The sequence below is a fragment of the Microcaecilia unicolor genome, chromosome 7, assembly GCF_901765095.1.
Source record: "Microcaecilia unicolor chromosome 7, aMicUni1.1, whole genome shotgun sequence".
Lineage (NCBI taxonomy): Eukaryota > Metazoa > Chordata > Amphibia > Gymnophiona > Siphonopidae > Microcaecilia > Microcaecilia unicolor.
The window spans coordinates 307543857-307562947 of record NC_044037.1 but is presented as its reverse complement, the minus strand read 5'-3'; the positions used below and the strand labels follow the sequence as shown (position 1 = coordinate 307562947).

Below are 19091 nucleotides of genomic sequence, written 5' to 3'. Positions count from 1 at the left end.
CACTGGTCTGACCCAGTATGGATATTCTTATGTTCACACCTATTCCCAAAAACACTACAAGCAAGATCAGTGATATCAGAAATTATATACCAGTAGCCTCAATACCACTACTGACCAAAATGATGGAAGGTCTAGTAACACAGCAACGAACGGAATACTTTACAAAATTCTCAATTCTTCATAAATCCCAATCAGGTTTCAGACCACAACACAGCACTGAGATGGTCACAACCACCCTGATAACGACATTCAGAAGCATAATATGCCAAGGACAAAACGTATTACTACTACAATTTGACATATCAAGTGCGTTCGACCTAGCAGACCACACCACACACACAACATGGTTCAATGGCTTGCTAAAGACCAGATCCTCCAACCAAACATCAACCTCATGGATCTCTGAGTACGGGGTACCACAGGGATCGCCAATATCACCAATACTGTTCAACTTAATGATGGCACCACTTGGGAAAAAACTGGAATTAATGAGTTGCAACCCATTTACATATGCTGATGACATCACCATCGTTGTACCGTTCCAAAACAATCTCACAAACATACAGGACAAAATAAAAAAAGGATTGGACCTCATGGAAGAATGAGCAACAACTTTCAAACTCAAACTGAACAGAGACAAAACCAAATTCCTAGTACTATCCAGCCCACACAACCCCACATCCTACCAAAAATTCACAATCAACCAACAAACATACCACATCAAAATACAACTTAAAATACTAGGAATCATTCTCGACAAACATCTAACACTGGACAATCAAATATAAGCAGTAACATCAAAATGCTTCAGAACACTATGGAAACTGAGAAGAATAAGAGACTATTTCCCTAGGCAATCTTTCCGGATACTGGTCCTATCAACGATACTATCGCAACTAGACTACTGCAATGCAGCATACGTAGGGTGCAAGGGAAACACACTCTAAAATCACTGCAAACAGTCCAAAACATGGCAGCAAGACTGATTTTCAAGAAATTGAAATACAAAAGAGAAACCCCTCTGCTTGAAACACTACATTGGTTACCAGTCAAGGGAAGAATATTTTTCAAAGCGAGCACCCTAATCTTCAAGATACTATTTGGAATGGCACCCAAATATATGCTCAATCTGATTGAATTATCCTCGTTTTCCACCCTGCAGGTGTCTCCTGTATTTACATTCAGTAGGTAATTTTGTAGTTTTGGAGAGCTCATGATTTCTACCACAAATGTACTAGGTAGAGTGGGATTTGGATCTGGATCCCCTTGTTCACAGTCCACTGTACTGACCACTAGGCTACCTGCTTGCTGCTCTTTTGGGTATGCCCATCATACCTGCAGCTGTCATGGTATCCCCCTTTCAGTTTCACTTCATATGGAGGAAGGAGGGGGACAGCATCCACTGGGGGATTAAGGATGTATCAAGCCTTAATCCTTCCAGTAGTCATCTGGTCAGTCAGAGCACATTTTTGTAACTTACATGTGACTGAAAGAGGTCTAGATAAAAATGTCCTCCTTTTCCACCTTGGACATTTCTTCCTGTTCCATTATTGCTGAAAGATTACTACAGATGCTTACATAGAAACTCCATGCTAAGAGAATACTCAGCCATGGTCACACACTCAGAATAAACAATCTATCATCAAATAAAAATTAAGTGATCACAAACTAAAAGTAGAAATATATGGAGAAAAATAAAACTGAAACCCCAAAAAGTCAGACTCTTGCATGCAGTTCAACACCAGAAAAATAGAGGTATCCCCCCCCCCCCCCCCCATGTACTATGCAAAATATAAAGATACAGTGGGGGAAATAAGTATTTGATCCCTTGCTGATTTTGTAAGTTTGCCCACTGACAAAGACATGAGCAGCCCATAATTGAAGGGTAGGTTATTGGTAACAGTGAGAGATAGCACATCACAAATTAAATCCGGAAAATCACATTGTGGAAAGTATATGAATTTATTTGCATTCTGCAGAGGGAAATAAGTATTTAATCCCTCTGGCAAACAAGACCTAATACTTGGTGGCAAAACCCTTGTTGGCAAGCACAGCGGTCAGACGTCTTCTGTAGTTGATGATGAGGTTTGCACACATGTCAGGAGGAATTTTGGTCCACTCCTCTTTGCAGATCATCTCTAAATCATTAAGAGTTCTGGGCTGTCGCTTGGCAACTCGCAGCTTCAGCTCCCTCCATAAGTTTTCAATGGGATTAAGGTCTGGTGACTGGCTAGGCCACTCCATGACCCTAATGTGCTTCTTCCTGAGCCACTCCTTTGTTGCCTTGGCTGTATGTTTTGGGTCATTGTCGTGCTGGAAGACCCAGCCACGACCCATTTTTAAGGCCCTGGCGGAGGGAAGGAGGTTGTCACTCAGAATTGTACGGTACATGGCCCCATCCATTCTCCCATTGATGCGGTGAAGTAGTCCTGTGCCCTTAGCAGAGAAACACCCCCAAAACATAACATTTCCACCTCCATGCTTGACAGTGGGGACGGTGTTCTTTGGGTCATAGGCAGCATTTCTCTTCCTCCAAACACGGCGAGTTGAGTTCATGCCAAAGAGCTCAATTTTTGTCTCATCTGACCACAGCACCTTCTCCCAATCACTCTCGGCATCATCCAGGTGTTCACTGGCAAACTTCAGACGGGCCGTCACATGTGCCTTCCGGAGCAGGGGGACCTTGCGGGCACTGCAGGATTGCAATCCGTTATGTCGTAATGTGTTACCAATGGTTTTCGTGGTGACAGTGGTCCCAGCTGCCTTGAGATCATTGACAAGTTCCCCCCTTGTAGTTGTAGGCTGATTTCTAACCTTCCTCATGATCAAGGATACCCCACGAGGTGAGATTTTGCGTGGAGCCCCAGATCTTTGTCGATTGACAGTCATTTTGTACTTCTTCCATTTTCTTACTATGGCACCAACAGTTGTCTCCTTCTCGCCCAGCGTCTTACTGATGGTTTTGTAACCCATTCCAGCCTTGTGCAGGTGTATGATCTTGTCCCTGACATCCTTAGACAGCTCCTTGCTCTTGGCCATTTTGTAGAGGTTAGAGTCTGACTGATTCACTGAGTCTGTGGACAGGTGTCTTTCATACAGGTGACCATTGCCGACAGCTGTCTGTCATGCAGGTAACGAGTTGATTTGGAGCATCTACCTGGTCTGTAGGGGCCAGATCTCTTACTGGTTGGTGGGGGATCAAATACTTATTTCCCTCTGCAGAATGCAAATAAATTCATATACTTTCCACAATGTGATTTTCCGGATTTAATTTGTGATGTGCTATCTCTCACTGTTACCAATAACCTACCCTTCAATTATGGGCTGCTCATGTCTTTGTCAGTGGGCAAACTTACAAAATCAGCAAGGGATCAAATACTTATTTCCCCCACTGTATCTGACATTCCAGTCACAAAATTGAAAATAGCATTATTTTAAATGACCTTTGTTTGGTCATTTTATTTTTCTAATTGTGTTCACCCAGGCTCTGATTTTTGCTTTCCTTTGTCCATCTTTTTCTTAACTCTGTTTGAAAGGGTCTCATGTCTTATCCATTTACCATTTCTTCTCTCTCCTCCTGTCTTCACTTTCTCTCCTACATTCATATTCCAGCGTTCTTCTATTTATTTTTTTTACTATCCAGATTTCACTCTTTACTAACCACTCTTTAACTTCCCTCTTTTTGACAGCACCCACCTACAGCTCTCTCTTTCCTTTATCTCAGCCCCTCCATTCCTGATAACTCTCTCCTTCCCTAGTCTTTCAGTAACTCTAACCCCTTTCTTACCCTCTTTCTTATTCAGCATCCCCCTCTCTCTTTCTCCCTCCCTTATCCAGCATTTCTCTATTCCCCCATGTCCACCATCCTCTTCTCTCCCTATGCCACTGTCCAGCATCCTCTACTATATTGCTGTCCTCCTGTCTCCAGCATTTCCTCTCTATCTCTCTTCCTTCCCTCATGACCAGCATCCTCTCCGTGTCCTTATTCCCTCCCCCATGCCCAGTATCTCCTCCATCTCCCTGTTCCCTTTCCCTGAACCTAGCATTGCTTCATCTCCCTATTCACCCCATGCCCAGCATAGAACTCAATGTCTTCAAGAGGCATGGAGACAGCTAGCAGATGTTAATTTTTATGAAAACTTGGATGATAACCCAACATCTAGTTTAAGTGAGAGAATTTTGACCTGTGTTATGCGTGCCTATGAGCAAAGCATTACCAAAAAAGAAATGCAATTTCTTATAGAGACTAATCAAAAATACCATAAGTTTATTTCCTACCAAAAATACATATGAATTTTCAACAGCTATCAGGAAGATTGATAGTATCCATTTGAGGATCTGTCCTTGAACCTTTATCGAAGTATCTTAATTATTAATTAAAATCAGAAGCCTCTAAGATGAGATCATATATGAAGGATACTACTCATCTATTACAACTTCTTGAACAAAGTGAGATAATTACTGATCAGGACTGGCTAGTGACTATTTATGTAACATCCTTATACACCTGTTCTCCAGAGGTGAACCATTGGATACATAGATTTTTATAGAAGGTTCCGTCTATGAACTCCATTGTGTGTGAATTTTTACAGAAGTAGGTTCATTTTGTCCTGTTTAAAGTTACTTTCTTTTTGAAACTGACTTTTTACCATCAGGTACATGGAGTGGCCATGGGGACTACATTTGCCCCTTCGGTACCCACATTGTAGTGGCTAAATTTGAAGAAAAGTTTTTATATGTAGCAGTACCTTTTCAACATGATTTTGTGGCAGTGGTTTTTAGATGATATTTTTTTGTATGGAGAGCTTCATATGATAAAACTGGAACAATTCATGAAATATTTGAATAGTGTAAATGGACATCTTAAATTTTCAATGCAAAGTAGTCAATTTCAGATTCCCTTTTTGGATTTTTTTAAAAAATTTATAACCAGAAGCTTTATTGAATAAATCCAGCAAATATACAGTATAAAAAAAAACATATACAACTTCAATAGCAAACACATAGATTCATCTTCTCTGAGGAACCTACAGAGGCAGGTGTCCTCACATTTAACATTACAGTTTCCAGTTGTGTTTTTCTGTTTTTATATTTCTAAAAACCGTAATAATGCAAAAACATCTTAATATATGACACAAACACCCTTATCCCTCCACCCCCCCCCCCCCCTTTTTGGATTTGATGATATTTGAAATGTCATGGTATGCTGCAAACTACAGTTAACCGAAAAAACACTGACTGGAATAATCTTCTTCGTTATTCTAGTGATCCCTATCATTTAAAAAAATAGTTTACCAAGAAGTCAATTTATATGGATATGGAGTATTTGTTCCTCCATGGATGAGTTCAGTTTTCAAGCAGGTGAACTCAAGAAGAGATTTCTGGCTTGTGGATAGTCACTGAAAATTCTTAGATATGCTTAAAAACATGCTAAACACAATTATTATTATTATTTGTTGCATTTGTATCCCACATTTTCCCACCAATTTGCAGGCTCAATGTGGCTTACATTATACCGTAATGGCGATTGCCATTTCCGGATAGAAATTACAAGTATTATTGCAGTAAGGGAGGTGACATACGTGTGGTGTTACATTGAAGTTCCTGAATGATAGAGTGAGTAATAACAATAAGTTAATTAACTATAGTGAGTTCATTTCCGGTATGAGAAATAGAGTAGTAGTACATGGATTGCGTGCTTTCGCTCGTAGCGATGGTATCAATTTAGTGTAAGCGTTCAGATTTGTCCAGTTCATGTAAAGTCTAAATGTCTAGTGTTTAGGATGTATCCTTATGGTATGCCTTCTTGAACAAGTTGGTTTTCAGAAGATTGTCAGGTCGTGCATTGTTTTTATGGCCTTTGGTAGTGCATTCCACAATTGCGCGCTTATGTAGGAGAAGCTTGATGCATACATGGATTTATATTTAAGTCCTCTGCAATTGGGGTAGTGAAGATTCATGAATGTGCGTGCTGATCTTTTTGTGTTCCTGGTTGGCAAGTCTATGAGATCTGACATATAGGTCGGTGCTTCACCATGAACATGTGGACCAGGATGCAAACTTTGAACGCGATTCGTTCTTTTAGTGGGAGCCAGTGTAGTTTTTCTCTTGAGGTTTGGCGCTTTCATATTTCGTTTTTCCAAATATGAGTCTAGCTGCTATATTTTGGGCAGTTTGAAGTTTCTTGATGATGTGTTCCTTGCATCCGGCGTAGATGGCATTGCAGTAATCTAGGTGGCTTAGTACCAGTGATTGTACCAGGTTGTGGAATATTTCCCTTGGGAAGAAAGGTTTTATTCTTTTAAGTTTCCACATTGAGTGGAACATTTTCTTTGCCGTGTTTTATTAGGAGTGGTTGATAGACTATTGGGTTTGCACTGACATAGACTGATTAACTTGTGTCCTACCATATTTGATGGGGACTTCTTGTGTAGCAAGAATTATACATAGAAACATTGGGGATTTGATTGGGGATTGGATATCATATGATTTGTTCTGATTGGTTATTTTGAATTGCAAGTTTGTATATTACATTGGAAACCATCCCTTATATGAATCACTGAGGCTGAAGCAGGGTAAGTTTTAAGAACATAAGAATAGCCATACTGGGTCAGACCAATGGTCCATTTAGTCCAGGTCACAAGTACCTAAACAGATGAGTTTTAATGATCTTTTTTGTAGTCAGCACAGTTTATAATTTATGTATCGTATGTTTTTAGGATTATTGAAAAAGAGTGCAAATCCTGAGCTAAATTTTGAGTGCAAACCTTGACGCAGAGCATTATGCTTGAAATGTAATTGTGTTGCTTCTTTTTTAAGGAGTAAACAAGATAGCTAATGCTGATATTTTTTCTGTGATCTATATTTGATAAATGACTTAGCAGCCCTTTTTTTTTTTTTTTTAATTATTCTATTTATTGATTTTTCATTACATTTACATCATAAACATAAATGGCATTACAAAAGTCTAATTTTCATAGACATACATCCAAAAAGGAAAGGAAAAAGAAAAGGAAAAAACAATATATTATATTAGACCACAAATTATTGATCCAAGATATAGGTACATATTTAAACTCCAAAATGAAGTGGTTTAACAGGAAAGGGCAAGAACTCAAGTCAGGGCAGCCGATAAATACAATTCAAGTTAACGCCAAATTACTCCTTGCTAGCTATAAATATTTTAAGTTTTTCAGGTTCGAAAAGCAGCCCTTTTATAAAACTGCGATGAAAACTGGTCTTACTTTGTCTTTATGTGGGTCATTCCCCAGTGCTAAGGCCATTTTTACCACAGGAGTAAAATGGCAACATTTTCTATTTTCTCTGTTAATGGCCACAGGCTAATTTTACAATTAGTGCATCAGCGCCTACCACCATCTATTTTGTAGGCAGTAGGGGCTCATGCTCTAACCATATGCTAATTGAATAGCGTGCGACAATGTAGCTGTGTTAAACAATTAGCGCAGAACATGCCTACTACCCACCCCAGTGCTAAAAAATAAATTCTAATTTGTAATATGTGGGTGGTGTGTGTACCAAGGGCGGGGCAGTGGGGGCAGTCCACCCCCATGTGCAGGCAGCAAAGAGGTGCATGGAACAGTCGCATGGCTGTCGGCTCCGCTGGTTCCCTGCCCCCTCTGACGTTCCTTCCTGTTCTGGGGCAGGGGACCAGCAAAGCTGACAGCCGAGCAACTGCTCTGTGACCCCCTTGCTAGGAGGAAGGATGAGGAAGGCGATGCGCTTTGGGAAGGGGGGGTTGACACGCCTCAGGAGGTGAGGTGGGTGGGAAGTGACATGCTTGGGGGGGACACATCTAAAACCTACAGTAGGACACCTGAGCGCATCCCACGATAAGCCCTTTACTGTTGCAGTAAGCACACATTAATGCTTAATAAAAAGACCCCTACATAAAGTAAGAAACACTATGACATATGATTAGAATTTCAAGGCACTGAGGGAAACTCGGGAATAAGCTGAGCTGGTCTCCTGCCTGATTTAAGAAGGTCCCTAGTGAATAATATATGTCAACACAAATAAAAAAAAAGGGAAAAGAATATAAGGAATGCTTGCCCACACATTGTAACTTTATTACATTTTAAAAGACATACATATTGTTTGTAAACAGTGAAAGAGTGATCTTTGTAAAATAAGCATAAAATAGGTGCATTTTTAAAAATTTGTAGGAATCCTATAATGAAATTATCCCCCATGTGCCTAGATTTCGAGGACTGACAGATGCTTCCTCAGGTCTCTCCTCGCTGTCTCTTTGCTAACTGGCCCATATTTTGCAGGCTGAGGAATCGACGGCCAGTGAAACAGGACACCAGGCATCGTGTACTGGAGGAAGAGAGTGGGGCCTTCACACTGCTCATCACAGCTGCAGAGACATCTGATGCTGGATTCTACACCTGCAAAGCAATAAATGAATACGGAACAAAACAGTGTGAGGCAAGACTGGAAATCCAAGGTAATTCCCCACCCTCATTGTTCCTGAACTGAGGTCAAAATTCTTTCCCAAACAATGTTTCACCCTCAGTGTTCCCTGTACTAAGGTAACATCCCATTGTCAGCATTCTGTCCTAAATAATGTTTCACCTGTACCAAGGTAACATCTCACTGTCAGCATTCTCTCCCAAAGTATGTTTCACCCTCAGTGTTTCCTTTATCAAGGTAACATCCCGTGAGGGCAAAACACAGATCATACCACCTTTCGGAGGATGGTACAGTTAGGAACATGAACTCTAGTAGAATTAGCAATCTGGGATAAATCCCAATTTTACATTCTTTGACTTATGGATCCAAGTCCACATCCCCAGTTACACTACTACTACTACTACTACTATTTAACCGACATTTCTCCGGAAAGTGAACATTATTTTGCTTTGTACTTTGGGGACTTAAAGTTTGAGGTTTAAAGGAGGAATTGTAGGTTAGTGATAGGCAGAATAAAAATATAAAAAAGTAAATTTTATCAACTAAGTCAACTAAGCTCCATAATCTTTCCCCCCTAGTTTTAAAACTTGAACTTTGTACCACAGCATTAACAGATAGACACTGCAGGACCTAGTGGGGGGGGGGGGGGGGGGGGGGGAAGAGAGAGAGAAAAGCAAGTATTATTAACTAGTTTCCATAGACTACAACCCTTTCCCCATAGTTTTAAACTGAAAGTTTCTCTAGAATTAGACACTTTTCCTATAGTTTTAAACTGAAACTTTTTCTACAGGTAGAAACTTAACAGCCAAAGAACTTTAAAAAGGATAGAAGGAAGGCTCAAATCTTGTTCTAAAAGACAGTTATTTTCAGTTCTTTGGCTGCTGGAGTGGTATCACTGCTACTGACCTGAATTAGGTGTTAAGGTGTGAGGAAGTAGAATATTTGCAGAGGTTATTAAGGGCAATCTTATTACTGAGTTAGGGAAAGGGTCTGTTTGAAGCAGTACCCTTAAATTCAAAACTATTTAAAGAGGAACGTTCCCACTTTCTTTCTGAGAAGAGGACATTCCTCTGGTAAGTGAACATTTTTTTGCTTTATGCTTAGGGAACTTAAAGATTGGGGTTTAAAGGAGGAAGTGTAGGTTAGTGATAGGCAGAATAAAAATATAAAAAAAGTAAATTTTATCAACTAATCTCCATACTCTTTTTTCCCCCTAGTTTTAAAACTTGAACTTTGTACCACAGCATTAACAGATAGCCTCTAGCAGGCACAGCAGGACCTAGTTTAGTCTTCATCCCACCCACTCTCCCCAACACCCGCCAACTTCTAGCACAACTCTTCATTTATAGTCAGTTATTGTAAATAGGATAACAAGCGAGGAGTGCTCTTACGGAGTTTTAATTACATTTCATTACTTTCTAAGAAGAAAACACTAAATAAATCACACAATATACCATATAAACTAAAGACATTTTTATATTAGGCTAATATCCTTAATACCTTAGCAAGTTTTGGAAAGGAGGAATAGCCTAATGGTTGCCAGGCTTTGATCCTGGCAACCTGGGTTCAATTCCCACTGCAGCTCCTTGTGACCTTGGGCAAGTCACTTAACCCTCCATTGTCCCAGGTACAAAAAAACCCCAACTTAGAATGTGAGCCCCCTAGGCACAGAGAAATTACTTGTATATAATGTGTATAGCACTGCATACATCTAGTAGCACAGTAGAAATGATTAGTAGTAGTAGTAAGCTTTAAATTATTGAAAAACTCAAAAATACTAAGATGGAGACAGTAGTTCAGCAGTGAGAGGGGTGCTATCCAGTCTTTTGTATTGAGCATCACATGTATGATTATATCCCAGTTGGTGAGCAGTTATATGTGTGTGCCCAATGCAAAGAGCTCCTAGCTCTCACAGAATGGGTCCGTTCTCTTGAGGGTAGAGTAGCAAACTTGGAGGAGCTGAGGGAGATGGAGAGGTACATAGAGGAGGCCTACAGGGACATTGTGCTGCCTGGGAGGAGGGAGGTCTCCTAGAAGAAAATCATCACCCTGATGAAGTAGGAAGTACTCCTGTAGCCAGGCCCTACCCACCAGGGGATGCACTATCCTCTCACACTGAGGATATGTCTCCAAGAACTTCTGCCCAGGTGGGGAGGGTTAGGACAGCTGTTGTAGTTGGTGATTCGATTATTAGGCATATAGATAGCTGGGTGACTGGTGGCCATGAGGATCACCTGGTGACTTGCCTGCCTGCTGCGAAGGTAGCGGACCTCACACCTCACCTAGACAGGTTCTTAGATAGTTGTTGGGAGGAGCTGGCTGTCTTGGTACATATGGGTACCAATGACATAGAAAAATGTGGGAGGGAGGTTCTAAAAGCCAAATTTAGGCTCTTAGGTAGAAAGCTGAAGTCCAGATCCTTCAAGGTAGCATTTTCATAGATGCACCCCATCCCACGTGCAGGACCCAAAAGGCAGACAGAGCTCAGAAGTCTCAATGCGTGGTTGAGACAATGGTGCAGGGATGAGGGATTTAGATTTGTTAGGAACTGGGCGACATTATGGGAAAGGGGGAGACTGTTCCGAAAGGGATGGAACCAGGCTGCTAGCTCTAACTTTTAAAAAGGAGATAGAGCAGCTTTTAAACTAGAATTGGGGTGGGAGCCAACAGTCACCCAGGAGCGCATGGTTTGGTGTGGAGTATTGTTGTCCAGTCCCTCATCCAAGACCTGGCCGGGGCTGACTCTGCTTAGCTTCCTCTGATGCACTGTCGGCTGAGCAGATCTGCCACGTTCTGGACTTTACTCAACTCTTCTCCAGCTCTAGTCCTTCACTTAGGGGACCTCTGTTCTTGCTACCTTAACGATTATCTTCTTCAAAAATGCATGCCAAATGCAAGCCTTCTTATAAATGAGGGCTTTGTTTAATCAATACTTAATTATACTGCTGATAGTTGCACAGTAGACTTCCTTTTCTCCCCTCAGCCCTGCACATAGCTGAAGGAAGCTTCACCGTGTCTTCCTTTCAGACACTGTTTTAAAGCTCACAGCAGTTAATATGTTTTCCTCTTTTCTACAACACTGGTGTATTTCTTCACATAGTCACCATTGATCAAACAAACAGAATCTCTCTCATTTCCTTCACTCCGGTGCTTAAACTTGACAACACCCCTTTCTATTCTCTGAGGCAAATTACCTGATACACTTTTCCCACAGGATCTTTCCCCATTGCCTCAACCTTATCCTTCCAGCCTTCCACAACTGATTCAGTGTGACCGCCAGCAAAACTCTCACTGCATTCTCCTCAGTTTGAGCCAGAGCTGCAATCTCCACACCCTCTTCTTCCAGCTCCTCAGCTAATTTTATCATAATCCCCAGCCTCTTCCTCCCCTGGCTCTCCCACCTTTTTCCTCATCACCTTCATCAGAAATCATTTCCCAATCCTCTTCCCCGCCCCCCAGCTCCTGTGTGACTTGTCTCGGAAGAGAGGGTTCTTGGGACTGGTAGTTTCTCCCCCTTTTCACTACTCTGGTTGGTCTCTCGGCCACCAGGGGGCGAACTCTCTGTGTACTGGGAACTTGGTACTGAAACTTTTTCTTTCTGTAGCTCCCTGCCTCCTTGAGCCCCTGTTCCCGTGTTTTTTTTTAGCCCAACCTTTGCCTGCCCCCTTACAGTATCCTTGAAGGATACTATTGAAACAGGACATTTAGGGAACTCCAGTAGAGAGATTTTAACAATGCTGAAAGTAAGCCAGGTGTGCTTAATGAGAGAGCATGATGTAAACTTCTAAGCAGCTTGTAGATCAAAGGAAATAAAAAAAACCACAATTTGAAGTGCCTGTATACAAATGCTAGAAGCCTAAAAAATAAGATGGGAGAGTTAGATTATATAGCACTAAATGATGAGATAGACATAATAGGCATCTCAGAGACTTGGTGGAAAGAGACACTGGGACACTGTGTTAACATGGTACAGATTGTATCGCAGTGATAGAGAGGATCAAATTGGAGGGAGGGTTGCGCTATATGTTAAAGAGGGAATTGAGCCAAATAAAATAACCATTCCACATGACACAGTTAGCAGCGTGGAATCATCATGGATAGAAATTCCATATGTGAAGGAAAGGGGGAGCCATTTTGGATCTGGTGCTTGGTGGCATGCAGGGCAAAGTGCGAGAGGAGGTGGTATTGGGTCCCCTGGGAAACAGTGATCATAACATGATCAAGTTTGAGCTACTATCTGGGATGAACCAACATGGATTAAGCCGAGGGAACTTTTGCCTCAGCAATTTGCTTCATTTCTTTGAAGGCGTGAGTAAATATGTGGATAAAGGTGAGCCAGTTGGTGTAGTGTATCTAGGATCAGGAGAGGGCTGGGGACGCAGGGGGGGGGGGGGGAGTAGGAATGGTTTAGTGGCAGCGACGAGGACTTGTAATTTTATATATTTAGCTTTGTTTTTCATTACTTTTTCATTTTAAATACACAAAATAAACTGTAATAAAAAATAAAAATTTAAAAACTTGAATAGATAAATGAAAGAAAAAGAGAGTGAAACATGTGGCCAGTGCTATGAAAATCAGACAAGGGCCCTTGCAGTAGCTCTGTGTTTTGCATTGTTCTTGTTCTTCCTGAGGTAGGGAACTGTGCACTTTGCAATTTGTCAGAGGTGGGGGGAGAAAACCAATCAGGTCATGGAGGGGATAGAAGGTGTTGCTAGACACTAGAGCCCAGATGCTCAAAGCTCAGCACCTCTGAACAACTCCCTAATTCTCAATGCTAATGAGATGCAAATATAAGCACACTCATAGCGAGGAGCATTAGGAAGTTGTTTGGAAGTTAGAGGGAGGATGGTGCCGGGTTCATGCCATCTGAAGTACTTGACCTGGAAAGTCATTTTCGGTGGCTGTTACTTCAACTCGTACAGTCAGTGAGCTTCAATCTTAGTAGTGGATGCACCTTATACTAAGTTAAATCACAACAGAGTAGTCCTCCGCACTCACCCTAAGTTCCAACTGAAGGTCGTGTCGGAGTTCCATCTGAACTAGTCGATTGTCTTGCCAACATTCTTTCCCCGACATCATGCCCATCCTGGCGAGAGCACCTTGCACGCCTTGGACTGCAAGCGAGCATTGGCCTATTACATGGAGCGGACAAGGACCCACAGACAGACTGCCCAGCATAGGCATAGTTTGACTGTTTCTTTTGGGGGGGGCAAAGGATGGGGCGGAGCAAATGAATATGCTAATATGGAGGAAGGAATTGAAATTTACAGACAAAATATCACAGATGCACATTTCAAAAAGCTGACATATTTCAGTTAATAAATTCTGAATAAAATACTTTTTGCTACCTTTGTTGTCTGATCATTTAGTTTCTCTATTCGCAAATGATATGTATGCTTAATTTGCAGTTCCCTCTCTTTCAAGCATCCCCTCCTCTGCAGTTTGGCAGCTGGCCTCTCTCTCAACTGTCCTCCTATTGTCCAGCAGCTCACCCTTCTCCCTCTCACCTCCTCATTCTGCAGGCCTTCTCTCTCTCAACCCCCCCCCCCCCCTAGCCTTGTGATTCATTTCATTCAACCTCCCTAGTCCAACAGCTTCTCCCCTTTCACCCCCCCCCCCCACACTGATCTGGCAGCTTCCCTCTCTCTGACCCCCTCCAATTCGACAGTTCTCCTCTCTGTCAACCCCCCAGGTGCCTGTAATCCAGCAGCTCCCCCTATCTCAATCACTCCCAGCCTGTGTGATCCAGCAGTTCCCCTTCTCTTAACCCCTCCTGCCCCTGTGATTCAGTGGCTCCCTCTCTCAAACAACGCCCCCCCCCCCCCATTCCAATAACTCTCCTCTCTCTCAAGCCTCCCCACCAGCACTTGCAATCCAGCAGCTCCCTCTCTCTCAAATACTCCATCCATCGACCAGCTTCCTTCTCTCTCACCCGCACCAATACGGCAGCTCTCCTCTCCACCCCCCACCCCATCTACTTTTAAATAAATGCTTCTCTTCTCTAGCAGCGGCGAACGGACAAGCGTAAAAACAGCAAGCAAGTGCAGCCAGGCTCAAGTACTCCGTCCTTTGCTTTCTGAATCCTGACCTCTCAGCGTCCCGCCCAAAAGGAAATGACATCAGAGGAAGGCAGGACGCTGAGAAGTCAGGATTCAGAAAGCGAAGGACAGAGTACTTGAGCCTGGCTGCGCTTGCTTGCTGTTTTTACGCTTGCCCATTTGCCGCTGCGGGAAAGAAGATTAAGTTGTTTTCGTCGTCTTCGTCGTTTGGGGGGGCATTGCTCCCCCTCGCCCCCCCAGTCTACGCTCATGCTGCCCAGCTGTTTGTTTCTTTTGATCCCAACAGGATGGGGGTTGCTATCGGTAAACACACAATCTCTAATTGGTTGGCAGATTGCATTTCTTTCACTTTTGCCCAGGCTGGGCTGACCCTAGAGGTTCATGTTACGGCTCATAATGTCAGAGCCATGGCTGCGTTGGTAGCCCACTTGCAGTCAACCTTCATTGAAGAAATTTGCAAGGCTGCGACGTGGTCTTCAGTCCACACATTCACATCTCATTACTTCCTTGAGCAGGATACCTGATGCGATAGACAGTGTTGCAGAATCTGTTTGGGGTCTAGAATCCAACTCCACCCCCCTAAGCCCATTTTATTCTGTTCCAGGCTGCACTCTCACTCAGTTTGTATATAGTTTCAGGTTAATCTGAGTTATGTCCTTGCTGTTGTGAGGCCCAATTGTCCAATGTTTGTTATTTGTAGTGAGCCTGGATGCTAGGGATTCCCCATTTGTGAGAATAAATAGGCCTGCTTGTCCTCGGAGAAAGTGAAGGTACTTACTTGTAGCAGATGTTCTATGAGGACAGCAGGAATTATATTCTTACAAACCCGCCCACCTCCCCTTTTATTTTTGCTCTAGTATCTAATTGTGGGAGACACACCCACGCGGTGAACGGGAAGGCACTCCGCAAGTGTGGTGGAGCGTGTCTCATGCTCCACAAAGCTCTGTTTTGAGCTTGTTGTTAGAAGCTCCAGACCGGGCAACACTGTCCTCGGAGAACATCTGCTACAGGTAAGTACCTTCGCTTTGTGGACTTCTAAGTCAATGATTATTGTTTAATTAATTTGCAAATCATTGGCACTTAAACTTGACTGAATGGAAACAAAAGCAGCCATGGTCTAATCAATATAAACTGACAAATCATCTGTCTTAATCATCTGATGTAAACATTAGTATCTTTCTTTGAATCAAAAAACCTAGTGGCACAATCAAAACAGTAAAACAACGGTAAATGTACTTACAGTGATTCACTGCTCCACTGTTTTTCCAACTCTAAATTCATAGTCATTGGTGACTTCATTTTATAGGGGGGTCTTAAAATGTCATGTGTCACCAATCATATTCAACTTAAACTTACACATCATAGACAAAGGCTTCCCACCTCTTACAAAAAAGACTTGTCTTCCTTGCAAAAAGAACTTCAGTAAAAATAATGCCATTTAATGGCTCTATTCAGTATTTAAACTGAAGATCTAGAGGGAGTGACTTTAAAGAGAAAAGAAGAGGGCACAGAACAGCACACTGACAGACAATGGGAAGGCAGTGGAAGAGGATCCACCAACAGTAGAGCCACATTACTAGTATTACTTAGGTCAGAGAGAGTAGGAACTTATTTTAGTATTGATTATGTGTATGTATGGTACTAAAGCTGTTAGTGTGATTTTGTATCAGCATGAATAATGAAAGTATGAGTGAGCAAAGATAACGAGGGGAGGCATTTTCAATGCTGTTGCTTACTAAATGTTTTATGTGATGTTTTGCCTTAAAATAAAGATTAATAAGGAAACATTTTAAGTAGTTACTTTGGTAGAGCTGAAATATTCTAGGAGATACTTGGCTCTGATCTGATGCAGAGTATGGAAGGACTTTGAAAATGATTCATTTATGAAGTGACAGCTAATCCAGTGATGACAGACGTGGGGTAACTTGGTCCCTGTCAAGTCCTCTTAAAGTGTAAAGGCTTTAATATCCAAGAAGTCTGCACATCAGGACACCCAGAATTCTCTTTTCTTTTTCTGAAATGTACTTTATTGAATAAATGTACATAGTTTACTCAGTCAGTAGATGTTCAGAAGTTCATTCCCCAGGGCAAGAGGCTTCATAGTTCTGAGAACTGCAAGGGTGGATGGAGGTAGAAATCTAAAGAAAGGAAGCTTGTTGCAGAGATGGGAGGGTGACTAAATAGATGGAAGCAGTTCAGAGATGAGGTGCTGAATTTGTGCAATATCTTATGAGCAAGAATGAACAAGGTGAAAAGATGAGTTTTCTTCAGGGGAACAGAAAGACAAATGCTGTGGTGGCATGATGGATAAAGTAGAAATAAAAGGTCCAAAAATTTCCACAAAAGTTCAACAAAAGAGAGAAGCAAGTGGAAACACAGTTTCAAGAGATCAAGCCAGGATCAGGGGTGAAATGCTCCAAAAAACTTTATTGAGGACCCAATAAAGTTTTTTGGAGCATTTCACCCCTGATCCTGGCTTGATCTCTTGAAACTGTGTTTCCACTTGCTTCTCTCTTATGATGGATAAAGTGCCTTGTGAAGACAGGGAGGTCAGGAAAAGCCCCACACAAGTCTAAGGAAGAGGAGGTAAATGGACCAATAGGGACAGAACCTGCTATCAGGTAGCAGAGGTGGTCCCAGAGGGCAGTCTTCGATTGGAGAGAAAGGTCATACCCAAGCTAACCCATCAGGACAGAGATAGTGAGAATACTCAGGAAATGATATCAGGTAAACAAAGGAGCCAAGCTTGGCTGAGAAAGGGAGGAGGTCTTTGCAGGAGAATAGATCACTAGTAATAGACTTTATATAGACAAGCAGGGGTGGTTGTGGTGCATATGAGACTACATGTCACACAATGCATTGCTCATATATCTTTGCCGTGAGGACTGCCGCAGTAAAGGCATTAAACACATTTTAGGGCCACACTATAAACTAGTGTAAGGCTGTCGGAGGACAGGTCCCATCTTTTCAAATCTGTAATTAATCTGGCTGCAATACTTTTCACTGATAGAAACCAGAACAGTAACTTTTAAGAAAGTCCCAAATAAGTTATAATAATCAATAAGAGACAAAATAGTGGCCAGTACCACCTGACACAAATCCAGTTGTCAAAGAAGAGATCTTATTTGCCTAGTCAGTTGCAGATTTATTTATTTATTGGGGTTTATTAACCGCTTTTATAAAGAGATTGACATATGCCTTCTTTACTACATCATTGATTTCGTCCTCTCAAGAAATGGACAAACCAATTAGTATTCCCAAATGTTGTACCTTACTCTGCACAGGCAGGGTAACCCCCTTAATCATGGGGCCAATACAGTGGGAGACTTCCCTGTAATGATTGAATGTTGATCAATAGATTGTTATTTATCAACATCCAATCATTCATGTCCTTCATACCAAACTCTATTCTGTCACGTTTCTTGATGAGAGAGCTACTACTACTACTTGACATTTCTATAGCGCTACTAGGGTTACGCAGCGCTGTACAATTTAATAAAAGAGGGCAGTCCCTGCTCAAAGGAGCTTACAATCTAAAGGACGAAATGACAGGTTGGGGTAGTCTAGGTTTCTTGAATAGTGGTTAGGTGCCAAAGGCGACACTGAAGAGATGGGCTTTGAGCAAGGATTTGAAGATGGCCAGGGAAGGGGCCTAGAGACAAACATTTGAAGTCATTGCTGTCGATATAGAATATAAAACCATGCTTCCTGATAATGTCCACCACAGGCTTCAGAAAAGCATGAAATAAAATGGACAATGGGGAGTCTTGAGGAGCTCCAAGTTTGTGACATTAAGACTTCCATCCTAATAAACTGTCTTTCTGTTGAGCCAAAAAGCACCAATCTAGGCAAGAACTTTTCCCCCATGTCAAAATAGCATGACATTTCTGTTAGATAGTTTAAGATCATTGAAGTGTTGTAATTTGGTATTATAATATTGAGGTGTTTCTATCTTATTGATAAGCATGTTCATGATTTGTGTGTAATTTAATTTGGCCTTGTCATTTCCTTTATACTAGCACTGGCTTGAAAAATGCAGAATGCAATTTTTAAATCAAATTAAGTGAAATTTCTACCACATACAATCTCCATCTCCACCTGTCTCTTACAGACATTCCCCACTACTACTTCCTATCATTACTAAACACAGCGCCGTACAGGTACTCATAAGAGACAGTCCCTTCTCCACAGAGCTTGCAATCTAATCAAGAAAAAACATACATGACCCAAGAGGTATCTGACTCAATCTGCATCTCTTACCCATACTCTTGTCACTCCTTTCTCACAAATACAAACCTTCTGGTCTTCATCTTTGACTTTGACCAGTATCCCTTAGATCACCTCTCTCCCTCATTGTCTCTCTCTCTCTTGATATGTTGCTATGATTTGGCATTTGGTGTGATGTTACAAATTGAAGAAGAGATACGGCAGATGATTAGAGATGTGGGAGCTTTCTCAGAATAGGTCCTTTAAACAAATGGACTCTTTCTGTTTGAGTAGTGAAAGGTATATACTCCTCACCAAGATAACTGGAACATGGGGTACCACAGGGTTCTGTTCTTTTCCCCTCCTGTTTGTTGTGTATTTGTATGCTGGAGT

The 19091-nt window shown here is 41.8% G+C and overlaps 1 protein-coding gene across 1 annotated transcript in view; it reads left to right on the top strand.

Annotated features, from left to right (window-relative positions):
• The window catches only part of SPEG (striated muscle enriched protein kinase), a 495656-nt gene that overhangs the window by 256512 nt on the left and 220053 nt on the right, over positions 1–19091 (top strand). The window contains exon 9 of the mRNA XM_030208751.1: positions 8292–8467. Coding sequence (XP_030064611.1) covers positions 8292–8467 — 176 coding nt within the window. The remainder of the gene's footprint in view (positions 1–8291; positions 8468–19091) is intronic.